Below are 24,159 nucleotides of genomic sequence, written 5' to 3' on the forward strand. Positions count from 1 at the left end.
TTTGCACAGAGAGATACAGAAATATAAGGTCACTACTCCTGAAAAAGAAAACCGGCAATCTTTCGAGATACTCATTTCAACAACCATGTGTGTGTGTAAGTGCAAGCAGAAAAACTAAAAATACTATATAGAGTACACAACTAAAGTCAAACTAGAAGATGCAGATATAGGACCTATCGAGGTAAAGTTAAGGTAATATTAGAAAAATTGGTTCCCGGACAACCAATTTTTCTTAAATCACCTCAAAATTACCAAGGACGATCTCTAAAATCAAAATTAATAATGAGAAAGGAAAGATCAATAAAATATACAAATAGCACACAAACAAAATTTCAAAATTTTAAAGAAGAGGAATAGAAAAACCTGAGAAAAGGAAGTCTGTCTTTTCTACCTTTTCTCTCTACATTCTTCCACGTTTATCTCCTTCCTTAACAAATACATATTAAATTTGCACAGAGAGATACAGAAATATAAAGTCACTACTTCTGAAAAAGAAAACCGGCAATCTTTCGAGATACTCACTTCAACAACCATGTGTGTGTGTAAGTGCAAGCAGAAAAACTAAAAATACTATATAGAGTACACAACTAAAGTCAAACTAGAAACTGCACATATAGGACCTATCGAGGTAAAGTTAAGGTAATATTAGAAAAATTGATTCCCGGACAACCAATTTTTCTTAAATCACCTCAAAATTACCAAGGAGGATCTCTAAAATAAAAATTAATAATGAGAAAGGAAAGATCAATAACATATACAAATAGCACACAAGCAAAATTCCAAAATTTTGAAGAAGAGGAATAGAAAAACCTGAGAAAAGGAAGTCTGTCTTTTCTACCTTTTCTCTCTAAATTCTTCCTCGTTTATCTCCTTCCTTAACAAATAAATACATATTAAATTTGCACAGAGAGATACAGAAATATAAGGTCACTACTTCTGAAAAGGAAAACCGGCAATCTTTCGAGATACTTATTTCAACAACAATGTGTGTGTGTAAGTGCAAGCAGAAAAACTAAAAATACTATATAGAGTACACAACTAAAGTCAAACTAGAAACTGCATATATAGGACCTATCGAGGTAAAGTTAAGGTAATATTAGAAAAATTGATTCCCGGACAACCAATTTTTCTTAAATCACCTCAAAATTACCAAGGACGATCTCTAAAATCAAAATTAATAATGAAAAAGGAAAGATCAATGACATATACAAATAGCACACAAGCAAAATTCCAAAATTTTAAAGAAGAGGAATAGAAAAACCTGAGAAAAGGAAGTCTGTCCTTTCTACCTTTTCTCTCTACATTCTTCCACGTTTATCTCCTTCCTTAACAAATACATATTAAATTTGCACAGAGAGATACAGAAATATAAAGTCACTACTTCTGAAAAAGAAAACCGGCAATCTTTCGAGATACTCACTTCAACAACCATGTGTGTGTGTAAGTGCAAGCAGAAAAACTAAAAATACTATATAGAGTACACAACTAAAGTCAAACTAGAAACTGCACATATAGGACCTATCGAGGTAAAGTTAAGGTAATATTAGAAAAATTGATTCCCGGACAACCAATTTTTCTTAAATCACCTCAAAATTACCAAGGAGGATCTCTAAAATAAAAATTAATAATGAGAAAGGAAAGATCAATAACATATACAAATAGCACACAAGCAAAATTCCAAAATTTTGAAGAAGAGGAATAGAAAAACCTGAGAAAAGGAAGTCTGTCTTTTCTACCTTTTCTCTCTAAATTCTTCCTCGTTTATCTCCTTCCTTAACAAATAAATACATATTAAATTTGCACAGAGAGATACAGAAATATAAGGTCACTACTTCTGAAAAGGAAAACCGGCAATCTTTCGAGATACTTATTTCAACAACAATGTGTGTGTGTAAGTGCAAGCAGAAAAACTAAAAATACTATATAGAGTACACAACTAAAGTCAAACTAGAAACTGCATATATAGGACCTATCGAGGTAAAGTTAAGGTAATATTAGAAAAATTGATTCCCGGACAACCAATTTTTCTTAAATCACCTCAAAATTACCAAGGACGATCTCTAAAATCAAAATTAATAATGAGAAAGGAAAGATCAATGACATATACAAATAGCACACAAGCAAAATTCCAAAATTTTAAAGAAGAGGAATAGAAAAACCTGAGAAAAGGAAGTCTGTCCTTTCTACCTTTTCTCTCTACATTCTTCCTCGTTTATCTCCTTCCTTAACAAATACATATTAAATTTGCACAGAGAGATACAAAAATATAAGGTCACTACTTCTGAAAAAGAAAACCGACAATCTTTCGAGATATTCACTTCAACAACCATGTGTGTGTGTAAGTGCAAGCAGAAATACTAAAAATACTATATAGAGTGCATAACTAAAGTCAAACTAGAAGATGCACATGTAGGACCTACCAAGGTAAAGTCAAGGTAATATTAGAAAAATTGATTCCCGGACAACCAATTTTTCTTAAATCACCTCAAAATTACCAAGGACGATATCTAAAATCAATATTAATAATGATAAAGGAAAGATCAATAACATATACAAATAGCACACAAGCAAAATTCCAAAATTTTAAAGAAGAGGAATAGAAAAACTTGAGAAAAGGAAGTCTGTCTTTTCTACCTTTTCTTTCGACATACTTCCTCGTTTATCTCCTTCCTTAACAAATACATCTTAAATTTGCACAGAGAGATACAGAAATATAAGGTCACTACTCCTGAAAAAGAAAACCGGCAATCTTTCGAGATACTCATTTCAACAACCATGTGTGTGTGTAAGTGCAAGCAGAAAAACTAAAAATACTATATAGAGTACACAACTAAAGTCAAACTAGAAGATGCAGATATAGGACCTATCGAGGTAAAGTTAAGGTAATATTAGAAAAATTGGTTCCCGGACAACCAATTTTTCTTAAATCACCTCAAAATTACCAAGGACGATCTCTAAAATCAAAATTAATAATGAGAAAGGAAAGATCAATAAAATATACAAATAGCACACAAACAAAATTTCAAAATTTTAAAGAAGAGGAATAGAAAAACCTGAGAAAAGGAAGTCTGTCTTTTCTACCTTTTCTCTCTACATTCTTCCACGTTTATCTCCTTCCTTAACAAATACATATTAAATTTGCACAGAGAGATACAGAAATATAAAGTCACTACTTCTGAAAAAGAAAACCGGCAATCTTTCGAGATACTCACTTCAACAACCATGTGTGTGTGTAAGTGCAAGCAGAAAAACTAAAAATACTATATAGAGTACACAACTAAAGTCAAACTAGAAACTGCACATATAGGACCTATCGAGGTAAAGTTAAGGTAATATTAGAAAAATTGATTCCCGGACAACCAATTTTTCTTAAATCACCTCAAAATTACCAAGGAGGATCTCTAAAATAAAAATTAATAATGAGAAAGGAAAGATCAATAACATATACAAATAGCACACAAGCAAAATTCCAAAATTTTGAAGAAGAGGAATAGAAAAACCTGAGAAAAGGAAGTCTGTCTTTTCTACCTTTTCTCTCTAAATTCTTCCTCGTTTATCTCCTTCCTTAACAAATAAATACATATTAAATTTGCACAGAGAGATACAGAAATATAAGGTCACTACTTCTGAAAAGGAAAACCGGCAATCTTTCGAGATACTTATTTCAACAACAATGTGTGTGTGTAAGTGCAAGCAGAAAAACTAAAAATACTATATAGAGTACACAACTAAAGTCAAACTAGAAACTGCATATATAGGACCTATCGAGGTAAAGTTAAGGTAATATTAGAAAAATTGATTCCCGGACAACCAATTTTTCTTAAATCACCTCAAAATTACCAAGGACGATCTCTAAAATCAAAATTAATAATGAGAAAGGAAAGATCAATGACATATACAAATAGCACACAAGCAAAATTCCAAAATTTTAAAGAAGAGGAATAGAAAAACCTGAGAAAAGGAAGTCTGTCCTTTCTACCTTTTCTCTCTACATTCTTCCTCGTTTATCTCCTTCCTTAACAAATACATATTAAATTTGCACAGAGAGATACAAAAATATAAGGTCACTACTTCTGAAAAAGAAAACCGACAATCTTTCGAGATATTCACTTCAACAACCATGTGTGTGTGTAAGTGCAAGCAGAAATACTAAAAATACTATATAGAGTGCACAACTAAAGTCAAACTAGAAGATGCACATGTAGGACCTACCAAGGTAAAGTCAAGGTAATATTAGAAAAATTGATTCCCGGACAACCAATTTTTCTTAAATCACCTCAAAATTACCAAGGACGATATCTAAAATCAATATTAATAATGATAAAGGAAAGATCAATAACATATACAAATAGCACACAAGCAAAATTCCAAAATTTTAAAGAAGAGGAATAGAAAAACTTGAGAAAAGGAAGTCTGTCTTTTCTACCTTTTCTTTCGACATACTTCCTCGTTTATCTCCTTCCTTAACAAATACATCTTAAATTTGCACAGAGAGATACAGAAATATAAGGTCACTACTCCTGAAAAAGAAAACCGGCAATCTTTCGAGATACTCATTTCAACAACCATGTGTGTGTGTAAGTGCAAGCAGAAAAACTAAAAATACTATATAGAGTACACAACTAAAGTCAAACTAGAAGATGCAGATATAGGACCTATCGAGGTAAAGTTAAGGTAATATTAGAAAAATTGGTTCCCGGACAACCAATTTTTCTTAAATCACCTCAAAATTACCAAGGACGATCTCTAAAATCAAAATTAATAATGAGAAAGGAAAGATCAATAAAATATACAAATAGCACACAAACAAAATTTCAAAATTTTAAAGAAGAGGAATAGAAAAACCTGAGAAAAGGAAGTCTGTCTTTTCTACCTTTTCTCTCTACATTCTTCCACGTTTATCTCCTTCCTTAACAAATACATATTAAATTTGCACAGAGAGATACAGAAATATAAAGTCACTACTTCTGAAAAAGAAAACCGGCAATCTTTCGAGATACTCACTTCAACAACCATGTGTGTGTGTAAGTGCAAGCAGAAAAACTAAAAATACTATATAGAGTACACAACTAAAGTCAAACTAGAAACTGCACATATAGGACCTATCGAGGTAAAGTTAAGGTAATATTAGAAAAATTGATTCCCGGACAACCAATTTTTCTTAAATCACCTTAAAATTACCAAGGACGATCTCTAAAATCAAAATTAATAATGAGAAAGGAAAGATCAATAACATATACAAATATCACAGAAGCAAAATTCCAAAATTTTAAAGAAGAGGAATAGGAAAACCTTAGAAAAGGAAGTCTTTTCTACCTACTCACTCTCCTTTCTTCCTCGTCTATCTCCTTCCTTAATAACCTCATATTAAAGTTACAGAAATAGATACAGAAATAGAAGGTCACTTCTTCTGCAAAAAAAAACCGACAGTCATTCAAGAATCCCATTTCAACATCTATGTGTCCGTTAAAATGCAAACAAAAAAACTAAAAAATAATATAGTAGACGTAACTGAAGTGAAACTAGAAGACACACGTGTCTTCTATTAAGGTAGAGTTGAGGTAATATAGAAAAATTGATTCTTGGAAAACCAATTTTTCTTAAATGACCTCGAAATCAAAATAAATGATAAAGGAAAAAAGCAATAATATATAGAAAATTCACACAAGCAAAATTCCAAAATATTAAAGAAAAAATAACAGAAAAACCTGAGAGGGGAGCTGGTGAGGTTTTTTACAACGACAATCTTTTATTTCCTAAGCAGAATCTCCACAGAATCATCATCTTTGGAAGCTTTATTTACTTTTCATCTTGAGAGAAGCACTTCATATCCAAATTAGCAAGTGGTGTTGCAGCAATGTAAAGAACATACGTATCTTTGGAAGCTTCAAGTTCCTCCTCTGAGAGTTTCACTCCAGACTCCATCTCATCAACTTACACAGCCAAATCTTCATCTAATTTGCTTTTTGATTCATTAGTTTTCCTAGACTCAGTTTCTAATTTCGTATTTTCCTTCACGATTTCTGCACTAATTGTTGATTTATTTAGTAATATTTTTTTAGAAAATTCATTTAGTAATTTAACAGAGAGGGATAAAGTAGAAGAAAATGAATAAATAAACCAATTATTAGGAAATAAAATAGACCCTAATGATAACTTTTAGGCTTAAATATCTAACAAAATTTTGCATTAATACTTCAATAAAGTGATTCGTCTATTTTTCACATGTATATTATCAATTTATTATTCTAATTGAAATAGAAACTGCTGCTATTGTTTTAAAAAAGAAAAAGAAAGAACTTGAAGGATAAAAATTCAGGGAAAAAATACAGAAACAATCAGTTTAATAATTACTTTTGGTCTTAAAAGAAAAAAAGAAAAAGAAAAAGAAAAAGAGAATTGTTTAGTAGCAACGATTTATTTTAAATGTTTTATAAAATACACTTTTTCTAGTAGTTGAAATTCATTTATTACCTGAAGAAATATTTTCAATTTTTATTGATAATCATAATACAAATATAGGAGTGTAATAGGAACATTGGGGGAATTTTAAAAAGTAACCAAACCAGAATTAATAGGAACATTGGGGAAATTTTAAAAAGTAACCAAACCAGAATTTTAGAGATGAAATGAGTATTTATAGATTTAATTTTTAAAAAATATCAAAAAGAGGATCTTATTTATTTTGATATATATTTATATAAATATCTTAATTAAAAGGACATAAAAAGTAATGGGGTAGTACCTGTTAACAAGGGACGACTTTGGTTGCCAGAGGAGAAGCCTCTTTCTTTACAAGAAAGATGGTTGGATGATTGAGGACAAGCTTATTACTTGTTGGACAATCTCAAATACTTCTCTTTCGCTGGTTCTTGCTCTTAAGCCTAACTAACAAAACACCCCTAAAAACCATAAAAATTAAGGCTGAAACAAGAAAAATGAACTATCTCCCTTACTCTTAAGCATAACTCTATAAGACCACTTAAAGTTGACAAGTATAACTCTCTCCCTTACTTTTCTCTCTCCCTTCTTCCTCCTATATCTCCTACCTTAATAACCTCTCATATTAAAGTTGCACAGAAAGATACACAAATATAAGACCACTTATTCTGAAAAGAAAACCGACAATCATTCGAGAACCCCAGTTCAACAACCATATGTGTGTTTAAATGCAAGCAAAAAAAACTAAAAAATAATAATCGTCAAAATTACCAAGGACACTCTCCAAAATCAAAAAAGAACAACGCAATCACAAAATGCAAACCTAACATATCATCGAACTTGACATATGAACAATAATTGGCTCCATTTTCTAATTCCTTGTTTTTCTTCATGTGTTCTGCACCAATTGCTAGCAATCATCAAAATTTTCAACTAAAGGATATCGATATGCAAATCAGAAAAGAATAAGAAAATTACAAAATGCAAACCTGTTAGGCATATCATTGAACCACAGTTGGACAGTAATTTTTTCCATTTTCTGATTTCCCCTAAACTCATGCTGCACCTCGGCGTGATCGAGTAGTAATTACCTCATCATCGAGGGCCTTTCTTCTTTTCGAAGATCTCAATGTAGATCGTGGAATTTCCGAGGAAATAACCTCTGCTTTCATCAGCGATTCAGGTACTCCATATCTATCAAGGCTCGAAAACTGGTCGATTCCTTCAACCTATACCAAGAGCAAACAACGAAATATCTAAATTAACTTTCAAAAACCTAGAAAAAACTTATTTACCTCATAACACAATTAATACGCTTCATCTTTTAGGGCCTTTCTTCTTTCCGCCTTTCTTCTTTCTGAAGATCTCAATGCAGTAGGTGGAATTTCCGCCTCTGCTTTCAACGGCGATTCAGGTACTCCAGATCTATCAAGGCTCAAAAACTGGTCGATTCCTTCAACCTATACCAAGAGCAAATAACGAAATATCTAAATAAACTTTGAAAAACCCTAGAAAAATCCTATTTACCTCATAACACAGTAGAATTATATTATACGCTTCATCTTTTAGGGCCTTTCTTCTTTTCGAAGATCTCAATGCAGTTCGTGGAATTTTCGCCTCTGCTTTCATCGGCGATTCAGGTACTCCAGATCTACCAAGGCTCGAAAATTGGTCGATTCCTTCAACCTATACCAAGAGCAAATAACGAAATATCTAAATAAACTTTTAAAAACCCTAGAAAAAACTTATTTACCTCATAACACAGTAGAATAAATACGCTTCATCTTTTAGGGCCTTTCTTCTTTCCGAAGATCTCAATGCAGTTCGTGGAATTTCCGCCTCTGCTTTCATGGACGATTCAGGTACTCCAGATCTACCAAGGCTCGAAAATTGGTCGATTCCTTCAACCTATACCAAGAGCAAATAACGAAATATCTAAATAAACTTTCAAAAACCCTAGAAAAATCTTATTTACCTCATAACACAGTAGAATTATATTATACGCTTCATCTTTTAGGGCCTTTCTTCTTTTCGAAGATCTCAATGCAGTTCGTGAAATTTCCGCCTCTGCTTTTATCGGCGATTCAGGTACTCCAGATCTATCAAGGCTCGAAAACTGGTCGATTCCTTCAACCTATACCAAGAGCAAATAACGAAATATCTAAATAAACTTTCAAAAACCCTAGAAAAATCTTATTTACCTCATAACACAGTAGAATTATATTATACGCTTCATCTTTTAGGGCCTTTCTTCTTTTCGAAGATCTCAATGCAATTCGTGAAATTTCCGCCTCTGCTTTTATCGGCGATTCAGGTACTCCAGATCTATAAACGCTCGAAAACTGGTCGATTCCTTCAACCTATACCAAGAGCAAATAACGAAATATCTAAATTAACTTTCAAAAACCCTAGAAAAATATTATTTACCTCATGACACAGTAGAATTATACTATACGCTTCAAAATCACCAAAATCACAAGATTTAAACTACAGAATCAATAAACGATTCAGGTACTCCAGACTATCACCGTACAAAATCTCCTCGATTTCTTCAGCCTATACGAAGAGCAAACAGTCCAAAATCAGAAAACAAATCTTGAACAAAACAATCTAGAATCAAAAGATGAAACTACAAGAAAGAAATGACTCAGATTGAAAATCGAGCAGCAAGAGTGTCGGCATGGCGACATAAGTGATATTGGTTGGAACCTTATCTCTTGAGGCTTGGAACTCTCTCCTTGACAAGGTATGGAAATCCATGGCGAAAGGAAGATAAAATTTTTGTTTGCATGGAAGAAATTTTGGCACTACCATGGCTGTCAAAATTTCTTCAATCCAAATAAAATTTTGACGGTGCCACAAAGAAACGAAGCGAAGCGATCCGATGAAGATGATGAAGAGACAACTGGAGGGGCTTTAAATAGGAGGATCCTAGAGAAATGTGACCGTTAAGAGCGTGAATATTGAATTTTGAAAATGATGGGCCTCCAACAGGTCAATGGGCTTCGGCTTACTTACATTTCAGCATTCTTTTTTTTTTTCTGATTGAAAATTCATTATATAAAATATTTTTAGTTTTTAAAATTCTCTTTTTAAAAATATTATACTATAAGAAATTACATTAGATAGCAAATGTATTTTTATTTTATATATTAGTTATGTCATATTGCAATTAAAGAAGTAAAATCAATAGTTAGTTTAGATTTGATTTGTGATATTTTATTTTATTTATTTCAAAACTACTTTTAATAAAAAAATCAATAGATCATGTTTAAGATTTTCTTTTTATTTAGTTGTTAAGTTTTTTTTTTTTCAAATCTCGGTTTAAAGGTTTCAAATTTATTATGAGGAGGTTAATTGAGTTTTATGGTTTGTGTTCGAGATTTTAGATTGTGATGAGGGAAAAGCAACAGTCGTCACCATCATATCACCACAAGAACTATGTGATCGATCATTATTCCCTCACTAATTCTTCATAGGCAGACATAGAAAAACTTTAAATTCATTTTATTGTTGAAAAAAAAAAGTAAGAATCTAAGGATGTGAAAGAATTTATTATTCATTAAAATTATTAATTCTGATACACTCGTAACTTTCTTATTATATCTTGCCAATTTTCTTGAGATGAAACTATTCATAATGCACATTGGCTTTACGCCTCTCGGATTCGATGAACTTGCTTCAAAACCTTGAAGAGTGGAAACATTTGTAAAAAGTCAGAACAACTTGGAGAGAGAGATGGGATGAAGAGAGAGGCAAAGAAGACCTTCAACTCTAGTAATAAGTGGAAATATGTATAATGACTCCCTATGTAGGAAACAATTCCAAATCAATAATTAAAAGATGAAACGTTTCTTTGTTTGTCATCCACAAGATGGCCAATGCCCCTTTAGTTTGCTATGAGAGAGTTTCTTAGCTAGTTTCTTAAGAGAGCTAAGAAACATTGATTTGACAATGTTGGATACTTATTCTCTGGTTAAACAGGAATACATTAATCGATCCACCAAATATTATATACAAATAATAGGGCCCATTGAATTTATAGAAACATATATCTTTATTAAAAATCTTGACAATATCTTTATAAAAAATCTTGCCTGTTTTCTCTTCTCTGCGTTTTCCCCTCTCTTTCTCTTTCTCTCTCTTTCTCTTTCCCTCTTCTTAAAAAAGAAAAAGTCAAAACCAAGCTTAATTAGAACCTAAAAGAAAAATGTAAGTATACTCTCTCGTAAAACCCCTGAATAAAAAGGAACATATATATGAAATTCGTTGAGAGTGATGCTAGGGGAGCAGCACATGGTGTAGCATGTGGCTCAGAAATCATGCAAGGTCATGGCATTTGGGGGTGGCATTGTAGAGCGGCTTTGTTACATCATGTTTTTAGATGATCATGTGGTGTCACGCGATACTGTTTTTAAAAGTAAATTTCATCATTTTAACCTACATAAAGCCTTAGATGCTCAGTCAAGTTTCGAATAGCTCAAAATTAACCTTGAATTGTAAATATATATGATGTGCTTGAATTTCTATAAATATAAACATTTAAAGTCATTAATAATTCTAAAATACAATCACTAAAATAGCTTATTTTGATAGCGAAAGTTAAATTTTCAATTTCAAATAATATGAATATACACGTTCTAAATTTTAAAATATTATATAGGGGTACATATCACAAAAAATAATAATAATAATAATAATAATAATAATAATAAACATGAATATTCAAAAAGTTTGAAAGTAGTAAATATCACACATAAATGAAAATTTAAAATCCAAATATCATCCAACTTTAAGAATTAAGAAATAGTCAACTATACACAAAGTTGGGATTGCCAAATAAATCAAACTTTTGATGGATATTTTCTAATGTGATATCATAAGTTTAATGTGTGACATTCTTTTGGCCTTTGTTTAGTATTTTTTTTAATTATTATTACTATTATTAAATTTTAGAATCATTTCCTCCAAATTCAAGTGTTTTAAGGCAATAGGTATAAACTTGCAGCCAAGGCAATATATGGATTCACAGAGGTTAAGATTTTATTCCACATATTGATATTTTCAAACGGTTCGATATTGATTCGAGGGTTGATCGATCGTTATTTTAATTTTACCTTTTTATCCTCTAATTTTCACTAAGGCTCATGATGTAATAACGATGAGGTAAACTAACCTTTAATTAATTTTAACAGTGATGGAAGATTAAAGAAACTAATTTAATTACAATTTTGTTACATTTTTTAATTAATTATTGATGGAGGATTGAAAGAAAGTTTTTAAAGGATTTTTGGGCTGCCAAATTGGATTTGGTTGAGGGGACTTATTGTAGCCCACTTTTCATTTCGGGAATATGTTAAAGAAAATGGTTATAAAAAGTTTTTTAGAGGATTTAACTTAGTGGTTAAAGTAGACAAACCCAAGTTTCATCCCTTAAACATTTCCAATTGCTCTATCCTTTGACCACATTGACAACATCATCATCTGGCAAACAACTTTAATTTGATAACCATCACCAACGGCTAACTCACAAACGAAGACCACCTCTTTGGTGCAACTATTATCATGCCCAACTTCGTCAACCCTTATGGTGATTGGACTTGATGTCTACCTCCAACGGCCAACTTTGACTATATCTAAGGCAACCTAATGACCAAACTTTAAAGACTATCTTTAACGACTAGTTTGATCGATTATATATTGAAAAAAAAAACAAAAAAACAAAACTTGACCAATCGAATGTTTTTAATTACAACTTTGGAAATTATTAATTTATAGTTTTTAATCTTCTTTTGTATAGAAACACTTTTAAGTGTACAACAATCCAAACAAAACTTTTATATGAAAACAATTTTAGGGAAATATAACCAAACATATGAGTGTCTATTTTGACTTTTTTTCATATACATAAAAAGTGTTTAAATGAAAATGACCTAAAGAAAACCATCTTTCTTCAAGACAATCCAAACATGGCCTAATTCAAGGTTTTTTTTTTTTTTTTTTTTTGCTCTACGTTCAAATAAGATCAATCCATAGTAAACAAACTTTTTATTTTTATTTGCATAAAATATGATATAATTAACATATCAATACTTCAATAGTCCATGAAAAACAAATCAATACCTAAACATACACATCTTGAACCCATGATAAAATAATCAAACTCTCAAAACATAAGCTTCCCATACTAAAATCTATATACTCCAGACACAGATGATAGCACCAAAAATATGATATCTCTAACCTTGCTTAATTTGAGATTTTTCTAGAACTTTATGTTTCTATTTTGTTAATTTATAGGTTTGAACACATCAAGGGTAGAATCAGGCTATAATAACGAAGTAAAACTAAAATAGACGAGAACAATGTCTAATTGCATCGATCAAGGTGATCAAAGCATCATAAATAGTAGGCAATTTTGCTTCCACCTTGCATCATTGTGCTGTTGTAAGGCATAATGCCTCCTTTTCATAAAAGAATATACACACAACATCGCGATACTATAAAGACGATTCGCACAATATTTCCGTTGAGTGACTGAATCATCATGACTTTATCCGTAGGACCGCAACTCCATCGCGATGTTAGAAAAGCAATACTTTGCCACCTAGTTCAAAGAAAAGTCATTCCAGCCCACTCTCAACACCCATCTCTTTATATTTTCCAACTATTTTAGTATGTTCATGTCTCAATACAATTCCTTGGTGTTCATTATGAATATTATAGGCTAAGGTATTGTATTCTGGCTTATGTGTTTAGGATTCTTTTCTTATTTCGATGTATTTTTAAAGTTTCGTATTTAACTTTATGTTGTATATTGTTGATTTAGTTTTGTTTCCAATAGATTTTGATTATGCTATCGGACGTTTGGGGATTTTGTAATCACCGCTTTGATTAATTTATGATTTGTGATCGATCGTATATATGTTAATTATAATAAACAATAAGTTATGTTGGCTTGCCAACGAATTAGATGAGTATTAATCTAACTAATTTAAGGTTAAATCGATCAAAATAATTAGTTAGGCGACTAAAAGTTAATTATTCTGTTTAACGTCCCCTAGATTCTCAATGCAATTAGGATAATTCACTTACATATATGCATGCTTTTCATCTTGTTCAATTGAATTAATTTGTTATCTAAGACAATTCTATTAGTTTTTCTAATTGGTTGAGTGTTAAGCAATAAAGCATGGTCATTAGAATTCTATAATCAACTATGTTGAACAGGGAGGATATGTCACGTCCCAAACTAGACTTTTTTTAATTGATTCACAACCTTTATATTTTATTTTTTATTTTCTTGTAATTTCATTTATTGCAACAATTCAAATAAATAGCTCACATCTCGAGGGAAACCAATTATTTCCTGTGTTCAACTCGAATAATTCGCCACTATAAGCTGACTAATACTTGTGGTAGATTCAATTTAGTATATCTGAATTGGGTTTAGGCAATAAAATCCACCAGACCAATAGACTTTAGAACTCAAATTAAAAATACTTTGCAACCCTCAAACCAACTTTTCAACTCCACAAACTATATAATAACCAACTTTGCACCCAAATAATTGACCCTTTAAAATATAAGTTATCTCTTGAAGTAGGAGAAATCAAATAGAAAATGATCTCAAAACTCAAATTCTAAAAATATAACATTTTGAAGCCTAAAAACCGAATATAAACTAAAGCTCAAAGATAAAAATATATTAAAATATTTGATCAGACATTATAGCTAGTTTCATAATGTGAAGTACTTTATTTTATAATATATTTTAAAATCAAAGTAACCTACTTTTAAAGAAAATATTTATCATAATTTAAGAAATTTTGTGTTGATCACCATCTATCTTTTTTAAAATATTGTGTTTTATAAAACTTATTAAATTACATGAAAGTCTTATCTTTCGAATGCAAAAATCTTAACATTTTCATCTTTTCCCCTTTTTCCTTTTAGGTAATTTTTTTTTAATGTTTATTAAAGATACTTGAAGTCTATCTTTCAAATACAAATATTCTCTTATTTTAACAAATTTTTTTACTTCAATTATCTTTGCATATATAAATTTTCGAAGAGAATCCAAAAGGGAAAAAAAAATATAATTTAAAAATAAATGTTTGAAGTATCACGGACATCACACGTGTTAAATACTAAGTTTTATAAAAAAGAGGAGAAATGAATACTGATTTGGTACTTTTTTTTTTTGTAGAGTTAATGGGTAAACAGTAAAAAACAATAATATCAACAATAATGATAAAGTAAAATAAAATTAACCATCATTTACCCTCTACACTTGCAGCACTAAATCAATGCATTATAACCGTGTAATAAAGTGGATTGGAGCACTTTGTAGAATGGATGAGTATGACATGCCTTGTGATCGAATTATCTTCAAAGGGATGAGTATGACATGCCTTGTGATCGAATTATCTTCAAAGGGATGAGTATGACATGCCTTGTGATCGAATTATCTTCAAAGGGATGAGTATGACATGCCTTGTGATCGAATTATCTTCAAAGGGATGAGTATGACATGCCTTGTGATCGAATTATCTTCAAAGGGTATGCTACAACAATCCTAAGATCGAACACTTTGCTTAAAAAAAAATTCTATTACTCATAAAAAAAGAATTAAATTGGGCTAATTGAGATACATTTTGAAGTAAATTTAATCCCCCCAAGTATTCGAAACATATATGCACTGGTTTATAGAATAAGAAGTTTCTCATTAGAATTTAATCAATACATTAATACATTCAGCAAACCAAGATTAGCAGCTACTAATCAAAACCAGTCATTGTTAAGGACTGTTCAAAACAACACTTGAACAGCGAACTAAAACTAAACTACTAACTCTTCTCTTCATGATCATCACCTTTCATTTCAGCAACACTTTTGTTGTATTCCTCTACTTCCTTCTTGTAAGCTTCCATGGCTTCTGCAGCTTTGTCATTCCATATTTTTCTCTCCTCTTCACTTAGTTCCTATTAACCCCAAAACCAAATCACAAGAACGGAACAACCATTTATCAGAAACATAACCCAGAAATGAAAATTTTCTAAGAAAAAAGATTTGAATCAAAGTCCACTAAACCTTCCATTTTACTGATATCAGTGCATTCACTGTAGAGTTGCTTACTCCAGGCTTCTCCTCCATTACACTTTTCCTTGCTTCTTTACTGTAAACAACACAATAATAATCAAGTTAAGTAAATGAAATTCTCTAATTCCATTTCTTGTTAAAGGGTGTTTTGTTATTGTTGAACCTGAACAAGATGTAAGAGGATGCAGGCTTCTTAGGCTTGTTGGGATCAACAGGATTTTTCCCTTCCTTCTTCTTCTTCTGGCGCTCCTCCTTCGATTTCTTTATAATAGTCTCAGTTTTTTCTTTCTTCTTTAGCAATAGTAAAGCCTCATGTTTCTGGACCTTCATTTGCTCTTCCTCTTCCTTCTTCAGGATTGCTGCTTCCTCCTCCTTTTTCTGCTTGTAAATTTCCATTTCCTGCATGTATTTTTCCTTGTTCTTCTTTGCCATCTGCATATGTTCGCGAGTTAGTATTGAATATTGATCTTGCATGAAATTTTGATGAATGATACATTTTTGGAGTTATTTCTTGAATGAATCCTCACCTCTTCGTAAGGACCTTTCTGCTCCTCCGTCATGTTCTTCCACTCCTCTCCTGCTATCTTCGCTAGCTGAATGGGTAAAACAGTGGACAAAATTAGACTACAAAAGCAAATTAATTCCACCATTAACAAACACAGAGAAACCCCAATTCGAAAATCTGTTAATCTAACCTCAACAATGTTCTTGTTTTCAGCAACAAGAGATGCACGCCTCTCATTTGAGAAGAGAAAGAATGCAGACATGGGTTGTTTTGGCTTCAATGGATCTTTCTCTTTCCTAAAAGGCATTTTTTCGAACATTAGTAATGCACTAGAAAATTCCCCAAGTGTTTCTAAAGTTAACACAGTGCAAATATGGTTCTTACTTCTTCTTCTTGTTCTCCTTCTCTGCTTCCTCTTTGAATTGAAGGTACTGCTCAAGCAGCTCCATAGCCGTCTTCTGCTTCTGCTCTTCTTCTAACAACTTCATGGCCTCACTCTCACGCTTCTCTCTAGAAGTGATTCGCAAATAGGTTTCTTTTTCAGCTTGGTACTTCTCCTCATATGGCTTCTTCTCCTCTGCTGGAATAGTCTTCCATTTAGCCCCCAAAATGTTTGAGGTTTCCTTGAAATCAGCCTCTGGATTCTCCTTCTTGATCTGCATCAGAGGGCACAAAGCCACAAATGTGAATTTCAGAAGTCGTTACTTAACAATTTAATAACAATCTTCATCATAATCAAGTATTATCACCAGTTTATTAATCTACCTCGTTCCACTGATCTTTGCACCATAAGATGTAAGGTTGTGCCGGCCTCTTCTTTTCCGCGCATTTCTTCTTCTCTTTCTTATCTTGTTCCTTGTCTTTCAAAATTTGAATCATAGGGAAGTTCTGATTAAGAATGAAAAGAATTTCATCAATCGGAAATGAAAACCCCCAAACAGATCTTCCATCTATATCAAACAGAATTGCAATAATTTCTTGTTCCTTTCTACTCAGTAAGTAGTGAGAACCATAAAGAAAATACACGAGATTAAGAACCGAACCATAGTAGGTTTGAACTCCTTCAACTTCTGCAATTTCTTCAATTCGATCTGGAGTTTTTCCTGTTCTTTATCTCTCGTTTTAAGCTCTTCATCCTTCTGTTTAAGCATCTCATCTTTTTCTTTCAACAGCTCCTCAGTCTTCTCCTTATCCAGCTTCAACTGCTGCAGCATATCCTGCATTTCCTGCAAATCTTTATCAAAGGATTGTTTTGCCGGCTGCTTCTTTGCCGCGGCTTTGGATTTCGGTTTCTTAGCCGAAGATTGATTCTGAGAGAGGATCTCTCCTTCCGATGGTGTTGTAACTTTCGTAACCATGGATTGAGATTGTGGTACCTCCGGTGAAGAGTTTTTGTCCTTCAAAGCCTTCCGGCTGTTTCTTGGTTTCTTTGTCGGTACGGCCGGTGCACCGGAAACAGGAAGTTCAACAGTGGTGGAATCGGCCATGGGAGAGAAAATGAGAAATGAAGGAGAGAAGAAAAGAGGTTTGAACTCTGAAGTTGTAATGTGAAAAAAAATGAACGGAAGAGAGAGGGTTTTATAAAGGAGGGAAAGAAGATGAACGGTCGGATTTGTTTGTTTTCGAAATTCAAATGAGTTAAGGAGATTGAGGACTTTTTTTTTTAAATCCGGCGTCTCAAATGCATTTGACCGTTGGTGTATTTGAATTTTTTCTTTTTTTTTTTTCATTAAGAAAAATATTTGAGATTTATCGAAGAAATGTATATTATTAAACGTGTATGGTAATAAATTAATTGTGTTTAAGAAGTTAGATTAAAAATATTATTATTTTTTTTACTTCTTTTTTTCCTTTCAATTCACAACCAATTATCGTGAGAAATGTAAATATGTGTTAACAATAACACAATTAATCTCTTTTCTTTGTTTTTTTCTCTCTAAAAATAACTACACAAATGGATTATAATTTGTTAAAATACATATATTTTTAAAAAAATTGCAATATTGTTCCTAACCTTTTATAATTATTTTCAAAACTACAAATTTGGTTTCATATCATTACTACACTGTATAAGGTCTTAATTTTGATGATCTCATACACTATCATTGCTACACTATTTAAGGTCTTAATTTTAATGATAGTCTTATTTAGAACCAACGGTCAAAGGGTGTATTTTGTTTTCTCAAATATCAGGAATAAGTTGAAAATCTTCAAAAAAAGAAAAGAAATTAAACAATTAAAGAGTGAACTGCATTTGGTGATTTCTAATGTCTTAAACCATTACTAGATGTTTATTGGTCCTTTCTAATGTCTTAGGCCATTACTAGCAAGGTAGTTGAACACGATGCTAAACACCAACAACCAAAAAGAATAAAAACATATCAAACATCTAACAACTCATAAACAGAAAAATTCCCTGCAAGACAAGCTTCTTCATATTTATTGTGTCACATCGACGCATTTTTATAAAGTGGTCCTCAATAGGTTAGAGTCCTCTGATACTTGTTAAGATAAACTTATAGCGTAAATAATACAAATAAAGTATGACACACTTGTAATACTAAAAAATTTATCGAACATAACATATATTCCCAGCTATTCTAACAACTATATTAATCTTGTTCCTTGTACATGGATGAGAAATGCTCGCTAACATTTGAGTCAATAATCACCCCCCCCCCCCCCCAAAAAAAAAAAAAAAGAATACAGATAAATACGACCCTCTTACAAGCTTCAAGTTTATACATGTTCAATCTCACAATTCAGAAAGAATCTAAAGCAAATGAACTTGAGTTCCATAAAGAAAAAGGTATAGGTATAAGACATCAACCCCACTGATTTAATATACAAGGGTCTCGTTGCATCGGCCTTATTTTACCAGAAATGGAAGCTGCATCGATATCTGAAGGAAGATTTCCAAAACTTAAAGTCCTTGTGTGAGTGTATCACTTGAGTGTTCTTGGTACTTTCATGCCAAACCCATGTTTTACCTTCTCAATGCTGTTGTTCAAAGAATGTTCAAGGTCAAATGTCTTTCTAGGTGCTACTCAAAACAAATACGGTATATTGTTTTAGATCTCATTTCTTTTTTCTTTTATTTTTTTTTTCTTTCAAAGGAAAAGGGACTGTGATCAACCTTATCAAACTAACTTCTAAGTTCAGTTTATGAAAGTTCAAGCAAACTGATAGAAGATTTTAATGAGCAGTAGAACTTACGTTGGGGCGAGTTTTCCCAGGTTATATAACTCTTTTCCAGAGTCTTCATCTATAACTCTTCCCGAAATGTCGATTCTATACAATTTATTTGTAGTAGTAGGCAACCCTCTGCTAGAAAGCAACTCCAAATCCCTTTTATGAAGTTCTCTCCCATTGACAAAGATTCCAGTGTTTCCAGCAGCACAGTTCCTCGACATTGGATAGGTGAACTCGTCGATAAATGGCTGAATCACGAGCAGAGAAGAAGTTAGTTGATTATCGTAATCAACGACTTCGAGCTATTAAACCATAGAAAAGAAACTAGAAATCAACTGGAAACTCACAGGAATAATACCAAGACATGGATGGCCCATTACACCCCAGAATCCAGCTTGGTAATCATACCTGGTAACCACAATTAAAGAAGGAAAGCACAATGTGATGTCAGGAATTTTATTCATATAAGACTTCATTTATATGCATTGAAAAATAAAGACGAAGAAAGAACACAAGATCTACGTAAAAACCATAATACGATCTAGGTGGACACTGTAGTATGATCTACATGGAAACTATAGTACTGGGAGAAAAACCACAATATATTTGTTTCTTATTATTTTCTGATAATTATAAAGGTACAAAACACAACACGAGCCTAATTAAAAGAATAAAAAATTAGGGCAAAATAAATCTTGACTAACCATGAGCTTTCTTCAAGGCCCAGGTCCACTATTTCATACATTATGTATAGATCCTCTTTTGGCATTTTAAAAGAGAACATTTGTTCAACGTAAATCATTTTAACAACTAGTCTTTTTGGGGGTCAAATTTTTGAAGATGAGGAATGCATCCAAGAATTAGTTTGAGAAAGAAACTTACCAATAATCTCCGGGAAGAATGGGTCCAGCATGCTTTTCAGCCTTTTTAACTATATGAGCTGGTAAAGGCTGGCCATTAACCGAAACAGTAGGCCTTCCATTATCCGTAATTTCACTTGATCTTGAAAAATCTCTTAAGTTGTTTCTACTGAGACCCACAAAGAAGGTTTCAGATTCTTGATTGCTTTTGATCTTGTTTTGATCGTCTTCTCCTTCTTCTTCTTCTTCTTCTTCTTCTTTGTTTATTTCCACAGTATCAAGAGAAACATGAATGTTTGAATAATCATCAAAAGAGACGTCTAACTCACTTGGTTCGGTGACATCATCTACCAAAACTTTCTGCTTATTTTCACTTCCTTCTCTGTGTTCGCTAGGTTTATCATGAGAAGGGTTGTCAGAATTCTCCACAGTACTTATTACAGATGGTGTATCTTTCGGAGGCAGGTCAGCAGAGTCCGAGAGATTTTTCGGATCACAATTAATAGTTGGGGACTCTTTTTCCTTGGAAGAAATGGGAGATGAAGTTACCTCCTGTGTTTTAGCGCAATCTGAATCCTGGTCGTCAGAGGGTTTGTTGTGGTCGGTATCGATCACTTTGTGACTAGAATTATCAGAACTTTCTACGGAGCAGGTAGCATCGACAACGCTTTGGGGGGAACCATCATTAGGAGAAACTTCAGAAGGCTTGGTTTCTGCTGGAACGCTAATAACAAGCTTTCTGTTTTTTACTTTTACGATAATGACAACCGAACAAGCACCACACTGTAGTTTCTGCCAATCCACCTCCAACTTGTAAAGTTTTCTTGGCAGTTTCAGCAACTCCAAGCAACTAGAACATACAATGAATGGAGCACCGCCAGCGATTGCATCGCGAGATTTTCCATTTCTCTGCAAAACTGCAGCAGTTCTTGGTTGAACAAGACCAAAACCATCAATCTCTGAATCAAGCTCGCTAGGTTGTCTAGAGTGTGGAAGTGTATCTTGAGATGGAAAACGGCCAGCACGTGGCAGATTGGAAGCCACGAGGCCAACTGTAACAGGATTTTCATTATGATACGTGCTAGATTTGGTTGGCTCTTTCGGATTACTTACATTGATTGCAGGAGAATTTGGTGCTTGAAGAAGAGGCCCTTGCCTGTTCCTTTTGCCGCATTGTGAACAGGAGCAGGCAGGATGGTGAAAAAAAACATCTTCATCATGCGATGGAGAAAGAGGATCTTGTTTGAAATCCATTATGCTTTCTGGATAGTGTTGTCGTGGAGGATACTGATGGCCTGCCTGATGGTTAGTCTTCCTTACCATTTGCTCCTGAAACTGATCCTCGTACAATGGCATATCTTTCACAACGTGCCTCGGAGGATGTAAGAAATCCTCACCATTTCTTTGATGAGGACCTGTTGCTGGAAAGGTTCCACTTCCCCGACCAAAGTACTGAGGGCTGTTGATATGCTGTGGGCTCTTTGTCGAAGATCGCATTGAGACATTGTAACCAGCTCGACCGTAATATGGATCAACTGGAGCTCTATCAGCAACAACTCTTGGTCTATCTACCACATCACAGGACTTGATAATTTGGGCTTTCAACTCATCCAACTTTCTTAGGAGTTCAGCTCGATTTGGGTCTAAGCCTTCTATAGGACCTTCATAGTTACGATTAGGCTCGGGATGGCCATAGAACAAATCCAAGTTAGAACTTGAAGGTCTGTCACTAGAATAGCGGAAATTTGGAGCTCCTTTTCCATGAGCACCAGCCATAGAGTTTCCAGAATACCCTGTGAATGCATCTCTTTCAACTCTATGATGCTCAAAAGTAGCTCGGGTTCTTGCTACTCCAATAGGATTACGATAAGGTGCTGTACTTGGAGAATCATAATCATAAATGTTCATGTCTTGTTCAATATTATACCGCCGAACCCAATTTTCGATACGTTGTTCTGAAAATTGACTGTGCGGTTCTTCAACCGAACCAACTTCTTTATCTCCAAGCCTCTGCATAGTCCAAACTCCCTTAGTTTCCTTCCCAATTTTTCTCTCATAGTCATCTATATCCTCTCTATCACTTGTTCTAATCGGACTGTTGCTGAAGACAGTCCTTCTGGACCTCATGACTCTCTCATTTACAGTTGGCTCCATGCTTGGACTATCCCACTCAGAGTCGGAAACACCACCTAAGCTGCTACCTCCTTGTTCTGATAAATTCTCATATTTCTCACTGCTCCCAAAATCCCTTTTCTCATTAAAGAGAACTTCACTCTTTGCTGCACCATCAAAATTGTGATAAAATTTTAAATTCACTCAAAAGAAGGTCAAAAGGGCAAAACAAAGGTCAAATTATAAATTTAGTGCTTAGTGTGGTTTCTATCATTGCTAACTAAATGACAACATGACATAGATTGGGCAAATAGCATAAACGGCTAAAAATTTCCAACTCTTGACTTTTACTTCTATTTATAGAATTAATTAATTTCTCAGCAGCCAAATAAACAAGAGTAGAATCATACCTTTAAGAACAATACCACATCCACCACACTGATAAACGGGAAGTCCAGAAGGTTCAGGCAAGAGATTCTGGCATCTAGGACAACGAACTACTCGAACTTTCTGCGCAGTAGCCATAAATTCAGAACCCAAAATGAAGATCAAACAAAGAAACTCTTCAAACCCATCAAAGAAAAGAATCAATCAAACAATCCCAAAACCCAAAACCCAAAATCAACGAGAAAAACTCTTCAAACCCATCAAAGAAACATAAACCCCCACGAAAAGGAATCAACGCTTTTCCCAGTAAAATAATAAAGAAACCCACCCACCAAAATCACAAACCCATAAAAAGTTTCAACGCAGAGATATAGAATCCATACAGTCCCCAGAGAGAGAGAGAGAGAGAGAGAGCGAGCAATTGAATTTTAACAGGTCACTTGGAATTGGTAATAACGAGAAGATTACAAAGAAGGGGAAGGAGGATTGACAAATTGGCATCAAGATGCCGACACGGTTATCTCAAAGCCTCGCAACTTGGACTGTGAAAGGGAAGACATTGAAGAGTAAGAGAAACATGAAAACGGCGTCGTTTCGTATGAAAATTTCCCGCGTCTTGTAATAAAGGAGGATGGGCCAAGTCAGACGGAGAGCAATAGATACAAATCGAAAAGTATAAAAGTAAATAACGTTGACTAAACAGCAATATCCAAATTGAATTACCAATTATGCCCTCCTTGAAGACGTGGATAGCAATCAATCAGGTGCGGCAGGGTACACTATAATATAATATTAATTCCACCCTGCCCTTTTCTTCCTGCATTGTTGAAAATGATACACAACCACACCTCTCTTTCCCCTCAAATCTATTGCTTAATATATAATAATAATAATAATAATAATAATCATATAATGCTTTAGAAAATAAAAATTCATGGACTAGGTTTTATTGTGTTGACTTTTATTTAACCTTTTTTAAAAAAACTTAAAATTTTGAAACTTTTGATTGAGTTATGTTATAAAATAACGAGAGTTTTTTCTTTTGTTTTTTTGTTTTTTTCGTATTGTTGTTTTAAAGTAGTCAACGTTCTAGATGATTTGATAAATAGTGTACTGAACAATGAGTTAATGTGATAATAGAATTTAATAATAAAAACAAAATTAATAACAATGCTTTAAAAGATGTAATAAGAATTTGTTAAATTAGATGGAAATTAAGCGGTCAACCACAAGTATTGTTTCTTGTATCTAACCCTTGATTTTTTTTAATACTAACTATATTCTATTTAATTATCTCATAAGTAATTTATCTACATTTTATTTAACCGAGGAAGACAGTTCAATTGGAAAAAAAGGAAAACAAGTCATGTGTACATAAACATATCATGTAATTATGACAAACATTTAGCATATAAAAAACCTTTAACTCCATACCATTAATAGAATCTCATTACGGTTGATTAGGAAATCGGTAGACATAGTCTTAGTATATTATTTAATTTAATTCTTCTTTGGGGAACAAAAGTAGCACTATAAACATTGTAACTTAAATCCTCCATA

The 24,159-nt window shown here is 33.0% G+C and overlaps 2 protein-coding genes and 1 long non-coding RNA gene across 8 annotated transcripts; all 3 read right to left on the reverse strand.

Annotated features, from left to right (window-relative positions):
* Positions 1-6,742: 6,742 nt before the first annotated feature.
* LOC103493109 (uncharacterized) lies at positions 6,743-9,311 on the reverse strand. Of its 3 annotated transcripts, none has more exons than XR_007822195.1 (6): positions 9,151-9,311; positions 8,970-8,997; positions 8,671-8,801; positions 8,219-8,575; positions 7,431-8,127; positions 6,743-7,339 (listed from the first exon to the last, which is right to left on the reverse strand). It is a non-coding gene; the product is annotated as an uncharacterized LOC103493109 (long non-coding RNA). The 3 variants fall into 3 exon arrangements; XR_007822194.1 differs by having other exon boundaries at positions 7,431-7,901; positions 7,997-8,575; XR_007822193.1 differs by having other exon boundaries at positions 7,431-8,575.
* Positions 9,312-15,123: 5,812 nt separating this feature from the next.
* Positions 15,124-17,605, reverse strand: LOC103493110 (high mobility group B protein 6). The gene is made up of 8 exons (XM_008453739.3): positions 17,092-17,605; positions 16,814-16,936; positions 16,433-16,704; positions 16,239-16,344; positions 16,071-16,136; positions 15,707-15,975; positions 15,535-15,619; positions 15,124-15,425 (listed from the first exon to the last, which is right to left on the reverse strand). The coding sequence occupies exons 1-8, from the start codon at positions 17,533-17,535 to the stop codon at positions 15,291-15,293; spliced, it is 1,500 nt and encodes a 499-aa protein (XP_008451961.1). The 5' UTR covers positions 17,536-17,605; the 3' UTR covers positions 15,124-15,290.
* A 942-nt stretch (positions 17,606-18,547) lies between these two features.
* Positions 18,548-23,179, reverse strand: LOC103493111 (protein ENHANCED DISEASE RESISTANCE 4-like). 4 transcript variants are annotated; one of them, XM_051087124.1, is made up of 6 exons: positions 22,983-23,177; positions 22,623-22,722; positions 20,123-22,379; positions 19,588-19,648; positions 19,265-19,488; positions 18,548-19,048 (listed from the first exon to the last, which is right to left on the reverse strand). In XM_051087124.1, exons 3-6 carry the CDS (start codon positions 22,252-22,254, stop codon positions 18,994-18,996), a joined length of 2,472 nt encoding a protein of 823 aa, XP_050943081.1. In that variant the 5' UTR covers positions 22,255-22,379; positions 22,623-22,722; positions 22,983-23,177; the 3' UTR covers positions 18,548-18,993. The 4 variants fall into 4 exon arrangements, with proteins under 4 accessions (XP_050943081.1, XP_008451964.3, XP_050943080.1 ...); XM_008453742.3 differs by having other exon boundaries at positions 22,932-23,177; XM_051087123.1 differs by having other exon boundaries at positions 22,928-23,177.
* Between the last annotated feature and the right edge of the window lie 980 nt (positions 23,180-24,159).

Source organism: Cucumis melo, chromosome 7, assembly GCF_025177605.1.
Source record: "Cucumis melo cultivar AY chromosome 7, USDA_Cmelo_AY_1.0, whole genome shotgun sequence".
Lineage (NCBI taxonomy): Eukaryota > Viridiplantae > Streptophyta > Magnoliopsida > Cucurbitales > Cucurbitaceae > Cucumis > Cucumis melo.

What these genes read in the sequence shown, in the direction of transcription:
- LOC103493110 (XM_008453739.3), bottom strand. Translation starts at nt 17,535, where the DNA reads ATGGCCGATTCCACCACTGTTGAACTTCCTGTTTCCGGTGCACCGGCC. An exon ending in AGGAGTTCAAACCTACTATG is followed by an intron (nt 16,937 to 17,091) that starts GTTCGGTTCTTA and finishes ATTCTTAATCAG; the next exon opens with AACTTCCCTATGATTCAAAT. An exon ending in AGAAAGGTCCTTACGAAGAG is followed by an intron (nt 15,976 to 16,070) that starts GTGAGGATTCAT and finishes GAACATATGCAG; the next exon opens with ATGGCAAAGAAGAACAAGGA.
- LOC103493111 (XM_051087122.1), bottom strand. Translation starts at nt 22,737, where the DNA reads ATGGCTACTGCGCAGAAAGTTCGAGTAGTTCGTTGTCCTAGATGCCAG. An exon ending in ATGTGGTATTGTTCTTAAAG is followed by an intron (nt 22,380 to 22,622) that starts GTATGATTCTAC and finishes TTGATGGTGCAG; the next exon opens with CAAAGAGTGAAGTTCTCTTT. An exon ending in CTGGGAAAACTCGCCCCAAC is followed by an intron (nt 19,049 to 19,264) that starts GTAAGTTCTACT and finishes TTTGAACAACAG; the next exon opens with CATTGAGAAGGTAAAACATG.